The following is a 15117-nucleotide window of genomic DNA, read 5'->3' on the forward strand; positions in this document are numbered from 1 at the left end:
CTACATCATGGGGGACCCAGAACATTAGGTTCAAGCCTCTCCTCACTCCAGAACCAAAAAACACAATTTAAACCATTGGATTTGGTAGAAAACACACTGTGGTCCCCTATGTTATCACTGGTGGCCCCTTCAGTTCAATAGGATGTCCAAATTCGTGTTCAGACTCGCGTAAACGATTAGGAGATTCTGGTAAACGATTACAAAGCACAATTTGACAGCATATATAGAGGAATTTCACTTGAGTCAAGGTTCTCAACATGGGTGGTCCCTCCCTACATCATGGGGGACCCAGAACATTAGGTTCAAGCCTCTCCTCACTCCAGAACCAAAACACACAATTTAAACCATTGGATTTGGTTAAAAACACACTGTGGTCCCCCATGTTATCATCGGTGGCTCCTTCAGTTCAACAGGATGTCCAAATGCGTGTTCAGACTCGCGTAAACGATTACGAGATTCTGGTAAACGATTACAAAGCACAATTTGATAGCATACATAGAAGAACTTCACTTGAGTTAAGGTTCTCAACATGGGTGGTCCCCCCTACATCATGGGGGACCCAGAACATTAGGTTCAAGCCTCTCCTCACTCTAGAACCAAAAAAACACAATTTAAACCATTGGATTTGGTTAAAAACACACTGTGGTCCCCCATGTTATCACTGGTGGCTCCTTTAGTTCAACAAGATGTCCAAATTCGTGTTCAGACTTGCGTAAACGATTACGAGATGCTTGTAAACGATTACAAAGCACAATTTGACAGCAGAGGTACCAAAACTGAAGCTGTGGTCCCCTGTGTTTTAACAGGTGGCTCCTTCTGTTAAATAGGTTGTCCACAACCTGAGTAAGACTCGCGTAATCATTTATAGGGCCATTGTAAATGATTACATTGCACACTTGACGACCATTATCTTCACCAGTTTAGCTATATTCATCAAATCACAACCATTAATTCATTTTTTTCCATAAACATTATCACTTGGAAATGAAATTATAAAGCACTTCAATAAAAGACACATTAAATTTGCAATTATGAATTACATAAATGTATTAAAGCAAACATGGATGTTCTATATATTGAACCAAATAGGTTTAATCACAACATATTTTTCTTGTCCTAAGACTCTAGTCTAATACAATAATTACTCATATTTCTTTCTAACTACTACATTTGCGGTGTATGATGTCCTAAGTGCTTGCCTCTTAAAACGCCTTCTTGAACCAATCCCAACATACGTCTTCAACTGTGATTGGTTGTTGGACATTCCACCCGTTGCATTTGGCGACATTGCACCTTCTTCATTGTTGCACATTCCACCCGCTTCCTCATTCGACATTCCACCAAGCAAATGGAGTCTTCGAAATGACTTCCCGTTGCTCCTTTGTCAACCGTTCGTTGAGAGTGCAAACATACATAGTTGAAAATGAATGACGAACGGTTAACTGCCCAAAGAAAATAACTCAAATGAAAACACCAAAACAAATTACAAAAACCCATAACGTGTGGAAGAAACGACAACAACCCTAATACCCAAACCTAAAACCCAATACCCAAACCTACAACGGGAGAAGGCATTTACCTTGATCCAACGAAGGTCCATTCCGAAACTTCCCATTTCAGCAAAATGATGGAAAACGAGAGATGCAAGAAGAAGGCTATGGAGAGGACGAAAACGCCGGAGAGGACGAAGGGAAAGGAGGAAATATGAGAGAGAAAGTTTTCTGACACAGAAAACTAATGAACCTGGCCAAGGGTAGAATTGGAAGAAAAAAATCTGAAACCCTTTTCATTATACAGACCAAAATTTTTTTAAAAAAAAAACAAAAAAATGATCTAATTGAAACTTGACACCTGTGAGTGTCAAATGTGTGTCAAAAATTGGGTGTCAAAATAACGGAACCCTCTCTAAAATGCTATGTGAAATGAATGTAAGCTTTAAGTGAGATTTTCAATTAATTATCACTCGTTCTTGTACCATTTCCCTCCCAAAAACGCTTCTTACATATAAGACTTCTAAGTTTCCTCTACTTTGAAAACATGGTTCCCGCCGGTGTTGAAAGCCACCAACACTAGGCACGCCACAGGTTTCATTCTTCCATCTATCTATCTTTCCCCACAATGGACGACGCAAACGCTACGGTGACGACTCTAGCGGAACTCCTTCAGTCTCCTCGCCCTGTCACTGCCACTGCTCATTCCGTCTTCTCTTCCACGCCCCCGCCGCATCGCTCCACCACCTGCTGTGTCCTTACAGCTCTTCCCCGCTCAACCGTCCTCGTCGGAACCCTAGCCCTCCCCGCCCTCTCCCCTCCCTGCTCCTGCCTCCGCTTCTCCGACGCCTCCGCTACCCTCTGCTGCGACCTCCTCCGTTTCCGCCCCGCCGCTCTGAATAGGGAAATACGCGTCACCGCCTGGAATTTCATTCCCTTCAAGCGCCATGGCTGCGATGTCGCCCACGGCCTATTAGAGATTATCAATTGGCGCTTCTCCGACACCAACCAAGGGTCCAACGCTGTGGATTCGCTTCCGCTGGCGCCGAATTGTGTCCGACAATCCGGTGCCAGAATGAGAAGCCTCCATGGTGTGGTGGAGTCCGTTGGTCCCCTCTTTGTCGTGCAGTGCACCATGGCGGCTAGTACCTCTGGCTTGAATTCAGGCTCTAAGGTGAACCTGCCAGGGTTTTCAGTGCAATTGGTGTGTTGTGAGTGTAGGTTTTGTTGTTCCAAGGAGGTTTTGATTGGCAAATTGAATGAGACTAGGAAGGGACATTCTTTTACCAAAATGGAGATTGTGTATTTTTGTGGCAGTGCTTCCTCTTGGCACCCTGCAATCACCAAGCTAATTGACGAACGCGTTGTGGTGTCTGGTTTGAAGAAGAAGCTAGTTTACCTGACGAAGGAGGAGTCTCGAGAGATGTATGTGACTAAAGATGAGTCGGTTCTGCATGTTGAGTCTTGTTCGGAGAAATGCATGCCAAGCCTGAAGAGTGAGATCAAGGGAAAGGGTGAATGTGGTTCTTATAGTGGTGTAGTTAAAGGTGCGTACATGCAAGGGATGGTTCTGGAGTTAGACCATGATGTGTGGCTTCTTTTAACGGATCAACTGCATACCTCGATGCATGGTCTGAGAGTTGGCTCCATTGTAAGTGAAGCAAATTTTCTGTTTTCTTGACCTGAGATATCTTTTGGATTGTGAATGTAGCACCATATCGAAGAACACAGATCTTTTTCTCTCTGTCAGGATAAATTTCACCTCCTGAGGTATCTATTGGGTTGTAAATATAGCACCATGTCGAAGAACACATTTTTTTCCCAGACATCCAATAGGATGTGCTCATTTATCACATCTCATTCATTAGTATGATGTGGCAACAGGGTGAATTAATCTTAAATGTCCGTGTAAAAATGTTTTACATTGGGGTGCTTACAAATTGAACTCGTGACCTATATAATCTGTGACCCATTTTGAGTTTTAAGTTTTGACACCAAAAATCATAACCGTTTGCAGTTATCTGTAAGAAATGTGCATATTGTGAATCCGCACTTTTCGTGGACAAAAATAATTATTCTTGGGGCCTGCATCAAGACCAGCATTATTGTGCAATCCTTCTCCCCGTGCCAAACTGTGTATGTATTGCTACTATAACTGTGCTTGCTTGTGTTCTGTTCAAATTGACATTGCATAAATGCTTAAAGTACGACAGTCTGAAGAAGTTGAGCTTGGGCTAATGCAAGCAACTGCATGTGACTGAAATACTGAAATATGCATGGTCATGTTCTGAATTGTTGTACGTTTTGCATGATACAGTATTAGCTGCATATTTTTCAAAAGCTTTCTCAATAAAGCAGCCAAGAAAAGCAATTGATTTCTTTAACAATTATGCACAAGTTGTTCCTTAAATGTTTCTGACCTATTTGATAAGTCTATTTGCATAATCATATTCTTTGCAGAAAAGTCATAATTCAGTTTAGTATTGCAGGTGTAATGTAGTTTTTCCTTCCACCGGTATGCTAGGGAAGTTCATTCAGTCGTTACCATTTTCTGCAAGACTCTGGTATTAAATAATTTGATTTACTTTTACTGCAATTGATTTGGAACTTAAGAGTTTTAAAGATTGCTGGAATATATGTCATTCCTTTTTCGTGGCAGGGTATTACTTCTTGTCTCAAGCTTCCGGAAAAAGTTTGATGGTATCTTATCTGACAAGGAGATTTTGGGATCAAAACATGTAATCTTCTTCCTTTGATTTTGTTAGAATAATTACTGATAGGTATCATCATTTAGGCTAGTATGCTAAATCATTAATGAGTTGTACCTAGTTCTGTACCTAGAAGTCTAGTGCAGACTCTTGGTGTTCCATGTACTCTTATGTTTTCAATATAAATAGAAGGTAATGAGAGGGATCATATGAGCCCTCAAGAATATATTTTTATCAGTTTTAAATCTCAAGTAATTTTAAGGTGTTCTTACTTTGGCTGAAGCTCTTTGATCTATTCCATTTCTAATGAATTTAATATGCAAGGTTTTAACAGAAAGAAGGGCTAGTTCAGATGTATGCTAGTTCACTTTTCCCTTGGTCAATATTTCAAACTCAGGTTCGTCAACAAATTGACAGCTGGGAATATTTCGTTGATACCAACTTTCTGCCTTAATTTGGTAATACTGTTTTCCTTTGGTAGCAAGGTGCTCCTCTCTGGCTGTGCACACATGACTTGAATGGTTGTGGTAGAGTACTGAATTGCAGTTTTCTGAAATTGGTATGTTATTTGTGTTTATATTTAATTTTCTTCTGATACTTTGTAATGTTTGGATCTAACATGGTCTATATATAGCATATAGGCTTTACTTCATCCGAAAAAAGAATTTTACTGTTATGTTTTCGTAGAAAGAATTTGTTATTAACCACTGAAAGATAATTACTTCATCTGTTTTATTACAGGTAATACCGATCTCTATCTTCATTTGTCACTGTATACACACCTTGCTAAGAATTATGAAGTCGGAAAGTCACTGTAAATTATTGCCTATTGGCAACCAGTTCAGTATTTTATCACGTGAAGCAAGATATAATGGTAGATCACTTAGGAGGATCATTCAAAGTGAAGATGTAGGTGTTGTTTTGCTTGGGTACCTTAAGGTTAGTGGTTCAATTTATCTTTCATTTCCATGCTTGTGAATAAACCACAATTGTCAATGGTTGTTGTTCTTTTTATTCTTTTTAACGTGACATGATTTTCTTTGATCTTTTAGAGAAGGAGACACGGCAAAAATTTAAATGATTCTTGGACAATGTTGATTACTAATAATTTGGTTATCATGCTTTGGCTTTTTGCCTTGCCTATTCAGGTTGATCCATCGACTAGAAGACTGCAGCTGGTTGATGCAACTGGTGGTGTTGATATTGTTATACAAGACCTTCCCTTAACTTGGAACCCCAATGAAATATATGAGGTTTGTTGTCCCATATGTAGTCCATGTTTTCTTAAAGAGGGACTAAAACGAGACTATGTATTTTTGAAGGACTAAAATTAAACACTGCCTTTTGCAGACTTAACATTTCTAACCCTTGTAAATTTATTGGTTCAACTGATTTCATAGTTTAGTCGATACTTGTAGCCAAGTATCTAATTTCTTTTACAAGTTGATTTTGTGAGATTGAGATGACTTTATTAATTATTTTTCTTGACAGTTTGAAAATAGTGTTTAAAAGTTCCTAACTTGATCACAGGTAATTAGGCTGTCGTTAGAATTATGTGTTTAAACTAAACAGTCATTTTGGATTTACAGGTGACGGACTATGAGGTTTTTATGGACAAAATAGACGAACCTGTGGATCAGATTGAAAGGCTTGGGAGTGAGTCATTATCATGTAGAACAATCTTTGATTGCTCCAAAGCAGAAAGAGAATTAAGCACTCCATTTTTTGTTTGCTGTCATTGGAAGAATGTTAAATGCAGAAACATTCCCCTTTACTCATGCATAAATAGTAAGAATGAAAGTGAGACACTAGAGCCTGGATCCTACCATGTGCTTAGAGTATCTCACAAATTTCCTCTTCAAGAAAAGGTTTGTTTTTGTTAGATTTAGTCAGAAATTATAGTCATTAATTTCAATATGAACTGCTATCAAATCTTCATTAGAACAGTTTCTTGGTAAAAAAAAGGAAGTGTAGAGTTAAAGATGAGAAGATTGTGAAGTGCCAGCTTAGACTAATGTGTTTAACCCTTTCAGATTTTATTTCTGGAAGTTTAGTTTCTCTGCAAGTTTAATATTATTAACAGACTGGTGGCCTATTATGTTTTAAGTATATTTGTTTCTTTGTATATAACTAATCTTTCTTGGTTATGATAATTTCAAAATCCATATTACGTAATAAAATGCCCTATGGTCAGTTGAGATTCTTTAAAATCTTATTAAGGACACAATCTGTAGAAAACTTAAGATTTATGAATTGTGAGTGGAATGAAGAAATTTCCTATATTATAGTTTCCTTGATCCAGTAAATGTCAAATTTACCCATTAGTACTAAAGAGCATAGACGTGAGTTTTTCTTAATTCTGATTTTTCATAGGGAGTTAGAATCCTATATTCGTCAAAGACTACAAATTCCTAACCCTAGTTACTAGGTGGGTGCTGGAGATGTCTTTTTGTCTCTAGCTTGATCCCGCGACTGAAAAAAAAATTAGTTTTGACTTGAAGCATCAAACATGGTCATAAAGACATGCTGGCTAAAACCCTATGCTTAGTTTATAATTTAACTAGCACATAGGAAATAGAAACTTCCAGGTTTGAAGTTCTGAACTCTGTTTTTGTTAGGTTCCTAAGTTTGAAACCTAACTAAAACAATCACTCACACACTCACAATCGAGAATTAACATTGTAAAAAAGAATGGTTTATGTATTGATATTGAAAGAAAGTACACAGATAGTGTTAATGGAGGCCTAATCCCCCTCTTAGTCCTAACGGAGGCCTAATCCCCCTCTTAGTCCTAACGGAGGCCTAATCCCTCTCACAAGGTCCAAGACCTGTCTATACAAAAGAATACTCAAAGTTGTCCTATCTACCAGACCCCCCTTGCCTTCTTATAACGGCAACCCACTACTAACTATCCAACGTAATTAATTCCTAAATTGTTTTCTCTCCCCTGCATCTATTACCTATTATAACCTCTCATATTAGATCCTATCAGTTTTGGTGTCATGTCAATTATCAAGGATTAAGAGGTTAAGCTATTATGCGTGCTTAAGAGTGGATTTTTATATTTAAGGACAATATACAGAATACCTTAATGCAATAATGTACTCTGAAAATCAATGTTGTATGAGTACAATGCTGTTTAGTTGCTTGCAGATCCATGTAAAAGACTTGCTGAAGTATTTTGATGTGATAAAGGAGGTGCTTTTTTGTTATTAATCTTACATGTGGAGCAGTATGCATCCTAAAATGTTCCATGGATGTAAAATATCCATATTCTTTTTCAACAATTCTACTCTGCTAAGGCCCCCATTTCAATTATTGCAGTACTCTAATAAAGCAGGATGTAGCAAGTCAAGTACTTTTGTTGAAGCCATGCTTTTTCCATTTATTTTATTGTTTGATGGGAAGAGTGGAATTGCTCATCCATCCAACGCTTCTTGGGACAAGACAAAGGAACTTTCAAAATCTTGTCTGAGTGGTAATAATGAATATAAATTTTCCAATAAGAGGCAGAAACTTGTTAAGGAATCAGTAAGTTCATCAAAGGAAGAATTTCACACTTCCATATATGAGCTGAGTGCTTGTTCTAATTCTTCCAGGAAACCAGAAGAGAACAGAAAACGTGTCAACATGAGATCTTCTCATGATTTATCTTGTCTGGTTACTTTTAAAAGCCTCCAAAGTGAGAATCAGGTTTGCCCAGCTATCTTGCGTCCTGCGTTACCTATGAAAGATGCAAGCTTAAATTCAAAACCTTCTTCAAGGAAAATTTTGCTAGAGTTCTCATCAGATAGATTTTTAAAGTACCAGGTATATCTTATTGTCCTTGGCCTGCCTACCAAGGATAGTAGGTATTAATTGATTTTATATAGTAGTGCAAACCCAAGTATTAATTTACTATCTACTGCATTTCAGTTGTTGCAGATTGGTGATTATTACATCATAGATAATAAGAGAAGTGATTGCTTTGGAAGTACAAAAGATGTTGACTTTGGTAGGAGTGACAATGTTAAATTACTTATTGATTCCGGAAAACGTATTTGGAGCCTTTCATTTATTTATGATGAGAACCTTTCTGATCATCTATCAGAATATACATCTGCAAAAGATTCTTTATCTCCTTCGGCTGATGGAGTTTCATCTAATCATCAAAAACTTCTGCCGAGGTCCAATAGTGAACCTTCCAGTGTCAATTCAGATGTTTGCCTATATCTCCCCATCAGTTTTGCAGATGTCTTTGAGGATAATGTTATCGAATTGGAAGATAGTCGAAGCTTGCAGTCTGTAATATCAGAAGATAGTGCTAACCTTTCTTTAGGTACTGGGACTTCAGAGGATAGACCTAAATCTTGTTTTAGAACTCAGAGATCAAACAGCCTGTTCCCTGAGGGCAATTTGATGTCTCTTGAGGGAAATGTGATTGAAATTCATAAAACTGGCTCTGGTTTCTTCAGTTCATGCTCAAGTGGAGCAAACGTTGATTCTCTTCAGTTGACAGGTCTCGTTGGGACTAGAAGCAATTTCTGCATTCACGTTTTAGTGCATCACCATATTGTAACTGGAATCCCATCTTATTCTATATTTATCTTCATATTTCATGTGCTTATTATGCAACATAATCTTGTTAGTTTATTTCTTATTAGGTGAATATTTGTGGTTCTGTAAATAAACATACTTTCCCTACTGGATTTGGATCTGGTGTAACTGCAGTATTTCATCGAATTCTCTATGCAAGGTATGCATTTGATTATCCGACAAGAAATAATTGGAAACCAGTTTTTGTTTCACTGCACTGTTAAAGAAATAATAGTAATATTGACAGTGGTGAACTGCTCTGTAAAAAAAAAAATCCATTGACGAGTGTCTTGCATGTTTTCTTGTATGCCAATCTGTTCTGTATACATAGTTTTACTCTTCCATTTTTCCATATGCACTTATATGAAGGAATATCCTCCCATTTATTATGTGAAATGTCTTTAATTTTCAACATGATTGATTCCTTGTCTTCTGCTCTGCAGGGCACAAAATAAATTTATGTTGCTGCCCGTGTCATTTATTGTAATAAAATCCATAAAAGTATGTGATAAACAATGCGGTGACAGGCCCTCTGTTTTAAGCGCTACTAAAGATGCCGACGATGCATCTCGAGAGTATATCTCTTGTTTGATCTCTGAATTGCCTCAGGGCTTGACCCACAAGAAAATAGTGCTTCGATGCAGGGTAAATTGATTTTTCATTTATCCATCAAATATTTGTGCTCTCATTCTCATAGAACATTGTTTTTATGCTGTCATTTGCGAACAGGTGGTTGCAGTCCTTGTTTTAGTTATAGAGAGAAAGACCACAAATTTTATTGCAGAAACAAAAGTTAATGCTCAGGGGACTCTTTTGGACATTCCACTTGCTTGTTTTTTGTTGGGTAAGTTATGTGTAAATGCTACTCAAGAAAAGTCATCTATAATCACTTTCTTTTTCTTGCATGTCCATTTATTGTTGGTCGAATATGGTTTAACTGACAGTTGTTTTACTTGGTGTTTTATACATTATAAACATCTTTTAAATATTTTATAAATAATTCCACATAATTTGTCTACTTTTTATGGCTTGGGTGAGTTTCTGTTTCCTAACTTCTATTTAGTTTGTGTTCCTCTATACTCCTTGTTTGATTATTGCGTTATGCCCATATCTATTAGTATTCACTTGGCAATATTCTTATATAAGTTGTATTTATATGTTGGGCTGTAGCAAATTTTGTCGGAAACAAACTTTCCCGTGACCATTTTTTTTATGGTATTTTATTCTTGCAGAAGATGGATCATCATCATGTTGTTGCTGGGCTAGTGCTGAAAGGGCAGCAACTTTGTTGAGACTACGTGAAGAACTAACCACATCCCATCATCTAGGGAGAATTTTGAAAAAGCACAAAAAAATTACAGTGAAAAGTCATGGATTATCTGTTGATTCTCCTTGCCAAGATCATATTTTTACAGTTGCTTCTGGGAATGCTCTTTGCAGTTCCGACGAAAACATCCTCAAGTTCATTATATGCAATGCATGCATCGGAGGAATATGGGTGAGTTTATCATATACTGATTGGAAGTAGTCAGACATGATTAGTTTATCATGAAGATCTTGGAGAGTAGAGTAATATTAAGACTGGTATATTGTGTCCATTTTATAAAAAAAAACTACATTCTTCAGAGGCAAAAGTAGAAGAAAAACTTCATTTGTTAATAAGTAATATTAAGTTTGGTGACGTAATAATTGTGACATTCTGTGATTTGTTGCTCACAGCTTGCTCCCCTTGTTTATAAGTTGATATATTTTGCATCCGGCCTGGTATCATTTCAGTTTCTTTGGCTCTTACGGAGTTTACTAATTAAGGCTTTTAACCTGTCATGAGCAGAATGTTGTTGCTGGTGGGATGGATGCAGAGGAAACAAGACAGTTGGGAGAGGAATACCTCACAGAAATGCTGAATGTGCATAACATGCGGAATATGTGGGCCGAAGAAGTCTCTTACCCACGCACTCGGGCTGAAGCAAGACATATGATTCAGGAACTTCTGAAAAATTAATGCCTATGGTCAGACATGTATTTCTATCTAAAATTAGCAGAAGTAGCATGCTGAAATAGGTCTTGTAATTAGATCGTGTTCGGTCGACCTCTTCTGGGCTTCTCTTTTATGTAAAAAAAAAAAAAAAAAAGATATACCAAACATTTTTTGAAACACTTCTTAGAGTTTAGTTTCATCTTTATAAAAGGAGAAAAGTATTTGAATAGTATTTCAAATTATGTAATAAAAAGAAAGATATATATTTATATATATATATATATATATATATATATATATATATATATATATATATATATATATATATATATATAAATTTTAGTTTGTCCTAATTATAGAATGCAAGGAAACAAATTAATGTAAATAATCTGTTCTAATTAGGTAAATTAAAGAGGTGTGTTAGAGTTTAATACATTCATACTCAAGGTAAATTTAGGAACAAGAATAACATTGCTCCTTGAAGTTATTGATATATTCCAACGCAAATTTAAGTAGAATCAAATTCAACCACGACATGCACGTCAAGTCAATTTCATCAATGAGCAGTCACACATTCAAGATAACTTGTTCATAGTCATTCAAGCATTTACTTTTTGTTCAAAAGACTTGGTGTTTTAGCCTGCCTCGCCCCTGACCTGTAGATTCTCTAATATGTTACCTTCATGTTGCGGCAGCTAAAAGGTCCAAATTGATGACCAAGTTGCAATGGGAATTTTTGTAGACTATGATGCAAGTTCTAAAGGCTATAGATTCTACAATCTCATGTAAAAAAAAGATTGTTATTAACATGGATATTCAATTTGGCAAGAATGCGTACAAAGATTGGAAAAGTAATCGAGCTTAGGACAAGTAAACTTGTCTTGATGGATAGAATGTTTCCATTTTAATGAAAAATTCTACATTAACTAGATACAGGTATAAGTAATACTTTTTTTTTTTATTAAATTGGGGATAAGACGAGTATGCATTATTTGTCCTGTTAATATTCCCATTTTAGGCTTTGTCCCTGTTCCATGCCCGTTTTTGTTTTAAATATTAAAAATTCATAATCTATTTGGTAACATATCAAACTTCTCTCCAATGTTCTCTCTTTTGTTTATACTTAGTTCCATTTGATTTGGAAAGCCCTTATGTTTTTCTTTTGTCATATGACTTTTCATTCTTTCTCTCAATTGTTACTCGACTTCTTCAATATTCGCAAAGTGCACTCATATTCCCTAGATATTTTTTTCCCTTATTACAATCTTCATTACACATTTTGTTTTATTTGCACAATTTCATTCAAATGATGTATGCATTTTAGAAAATACAAACACCAATTTCTATAAATCAAATAGTCTTTTAGACACACATTTGATTAATATTTTTGTTTATTATCTATTCTTTTCACAGGAAAATATTTCAACTCCAAGTCTTCAATTAAGTAAATTCTTAGGATGTGCACCATTTTTACATTGAGTCATTAATAATATTATATTCTCATTGTTGTTATTTTTATTTTTTTAAACAAATATTATTTAATTAATATTTAAAATAGTAAGAGAGCAAGTACAACAATACTTGTAATATAATGGGACGAGGACGAGACAAAAGTTTCTTACCCATTAAGTATATGCATGAGGATAAGAAAGATTTTTTATTTTGAAAATGAGGATGAGATAATTAAATCCGTAGTCAACCTATCCTATTGCTATCCTAATCAAGTTCAAAGAAGCATGGAAAATTGAACAACAAAAGGTACATAGGAGGATGAAAGCTAGATTGTTGAATTTGATTCTCTAGTTCAAAATCAAGTATTTGGCTAAAATTTATGAAATATTTAACTTTATGGTTAATGAATCTTCTTGTTTTCGAGAAGTTTTAATGCAAATAGAATAGAATATGCAATTTATGAGTTAGTTATGATTAACAAACATGATACTTGGGAACTCATACGGAGATGTAAGGAAAAATGTGTTATTAGTGTAAAATGGGTTTATAAAATAAAGTTACATTTTGTTATGTAGTCTAAAAAGTCACTATTTCATCTTAATGTTTCATACTTCCTTAGAGTTTGACATGGTATCAAATCCATTTAGAACTTATCCTAGGAAGGTGTTAGACTTTATGTTCTTGGTTTCTCCCCAAACTCATGTTCGAGATGTCTAGTCCTTTGTGTGACGAGATGTGTTGAAAAGTCTGCTTCAACTAAAAATAAAACCAAATTATAATATATAAGTGAGTGTAAATGTTACCTTACAAATTAGTTTTGTAAAGTTGAGTTAGACTTCAATTTCAGTTTTTTAACCTTAAACTTTAAGGAAGAGAAAAATGTTAAGATGAAACTGAGTGTTTATGAGATAGCACAAGTGTTATATTTATATTTGTTAGATATATTGCATTTCATGTTTTGATGAGTGCATATTTATGCCCACATTTATGCTTTAAAATTAAATTTTTGATGAAATATTTATGCTTAAATGGTTCATTTGAAGAGGATTTGTGATTATTGGATTTAGCGTGTTCGAAAATAAAAGGGGCTTAAAAAGTGATTTTAATTGCATAAATTATTCTTGGATGTTCTAATATTTATTTGTACAGCTGGAATTAGAGTTTTATCGGTCCAAATTGCAATTTAAGGCCAATCAAGTTTTGTTTGGAAAATAATGTACAGATGGGCCAAACTGTCATATTTTACCCTTGCACCCCCTAAATTTTCCTATCCACGCTCCTCCTAATTAAAAACCACCAGATTATGCCATGTGGCAATCCATCTCACCAAGATCTTTCCAACCACAAGTTGCCACCTTACGCCCCATGCCACATCATAATCTTCCACCCACTGAAACCCTAATTCCCAATCCAGAAACCCTGGCCGTCAACCACCCTAAAGCCACCACTGTCAACCTTCAAGCTGCTGCTATCCACCATCGCCGGCGTTCTCGTCGGCCACCACCATATTCTCGTGCCTTCTGTTAAATTATGAATATGTAGTAATTACTCATTATTATAAGGATGATATGGATTACCCAAAGGTAAACCATTGTTTATAATTGATGACATTAAAGTGAAACATTTCATGTACTTAGTATATGTTTGTATATCCAAAGATAGCATACATATAGACTTAAGTATGATTGATTTTTTATTAAAGTATATATGGAATTTGTCAGCTTAAGATTCACTCAAAGGTGAACTTAAATGAATCACTTAAATGATTACCTATCAGTTTAAGTGTCACCCAAAGGTGAACTTGAATGTATGACTAGTGTAGTAATTTGTTTGAATCCATTAATTTTAATCAAAGCATTAATGTACGAGCTTATGTATTATTTCCAGCTTACATGAATTTATCAAGTTTGAGCAACAATGTGGTCAAGTTTAATGGGCTAAATTATGCTGAGTGGTCAAAACGAATCCAATTCCAATTGAATGTTTTAGACTTGGATATGGCTATTATGATGGATGAAATGCCCGCAGCCATTACAGAGACCAGTACTAGTGATGAGAAGTCTCTTTATGAGGCTTGACATAGGTTTAACAGGCTGTCACTAAACTTGATGCGCGTGTTTATGGCAGAGAACGTAAAACCTTAAATGCCCAAAACTGAAAACACAAAGGAATTCATGAAAATGATCAAAGAGTACTCACAATCAGACATAACTGACAAGTCTATTGTGGGAACTCTTATGAGTGAGCTGACTACCAAAAAGTTTGATTAGTCACAACCCATACATGAACATGTAACTGGAATGGCTAATATAGCAGCAAGATTGAAGTCAATGGGAATGGAGGTAAATGAGTCTTTTCTAGTACAATTCATCATGAACTCTCTTCCTCCTAAATTTGGCCAGTTCCAAGTGAACTATAACACTATTAAGGATAAATGGAACTTTCAAGAAATCAAAGCCATGTTGGTACAAGAGGAAGGGAGATTGAAGAAAATGAAAGATGATTTTATCCATCTCACAACTCATGAAGGTGCTAGCTTCAGTAAAGCCAAATCAGGAAAGAAGAACAAAAAGGACAAAGCCTCAATGAAAGTGAATAAGGGAAATATTCAGAAGGACCAGAAATGTTTCTTTTGCAAGAAAATAGGTCACTTCAAGAAAGATTGTCCGAAAAGAAAATCTTGGTTCGAAAGGAAAGGTACTTTTTATGTTTCTGTAAGTTTTGAAGCAAATATTATTGAAGTGCCTAATAATACCTGGTGGTCGGATTTTGGAGCTACCACTCATGTTTCTAATATTATGCAGGGATTCCTTTCAATCCAACCCATAAAAGGAACTGAAAAGTATTTATATATGGGGAACAAAATGAAGGCACAGATAGAAGAAATTGGGACTTACAGATTGATTCTAGACAC

At 35.8% G+C, this 15117-nt stretch overlaps 1 protein-coding gene across 2 annotated transcripts; it reads left to right on the top strand.

The window, feature by feature from the left end:
- Positions 1–1664: 1664 nt before the first annotated feature.
- LOC106754482 (CST complex subunit CTC1) lies at positions 1665–10959 on the top strand. Of its 2 annotated transcripts, XM_014636497.2 has the most exons (16): positions 1665–3141; positions 3508–3626; positions 3980–4054; positions 4150–4228; positions 4533–4595; positions 4680–4757; positions 4940–5137; positions 5347–5451; positions 5788–6066; positions 7523–8008; positions 8114–8752; positions 8842–8933; positions 9217–9418; positions 9503–9617; positions 10006–10271; positions 10605–10959. In XM_014636497.2, the coding sequence occupies exons 1-16, from the start codon at positions 2119–2121 to the stop codon at positions 10773–10775; spliced, it is 3990 nt and encodes a 1329-aa protein (XP_014491983.1). In that variant the 5' UTR covers positions 1665–2118; the 3' UTR covers positions 10776–10959. The 2 variants fall into 2 exon arrangements, with proteins under 2 accessions (XP_014491983.1, XP_022633687.1); XM_022777966.1 differs by lacking the exons at positions 7523–8008; positions 8114–8752 and having other exon boundaries at positions 1896–3141.
- Positions 10960–15117: the final 4158 nt, after the last annotated feature.

This window comes from Vigna radiata, unplaced genomic scaffold, assembly GCF_000741045.1.
Source record: "Vigna radiata var. radiata cultivar VC1973A unplaced genomic scaffold, Vradiata_ver6 scaffold_250, whole genome shotgun sequence".
NCBI lineage: Eukaryota > Viridiplantae > Streptophyta > Magnoliopsida > Fabales > Fabaceae > Vigna > Vigna radiata.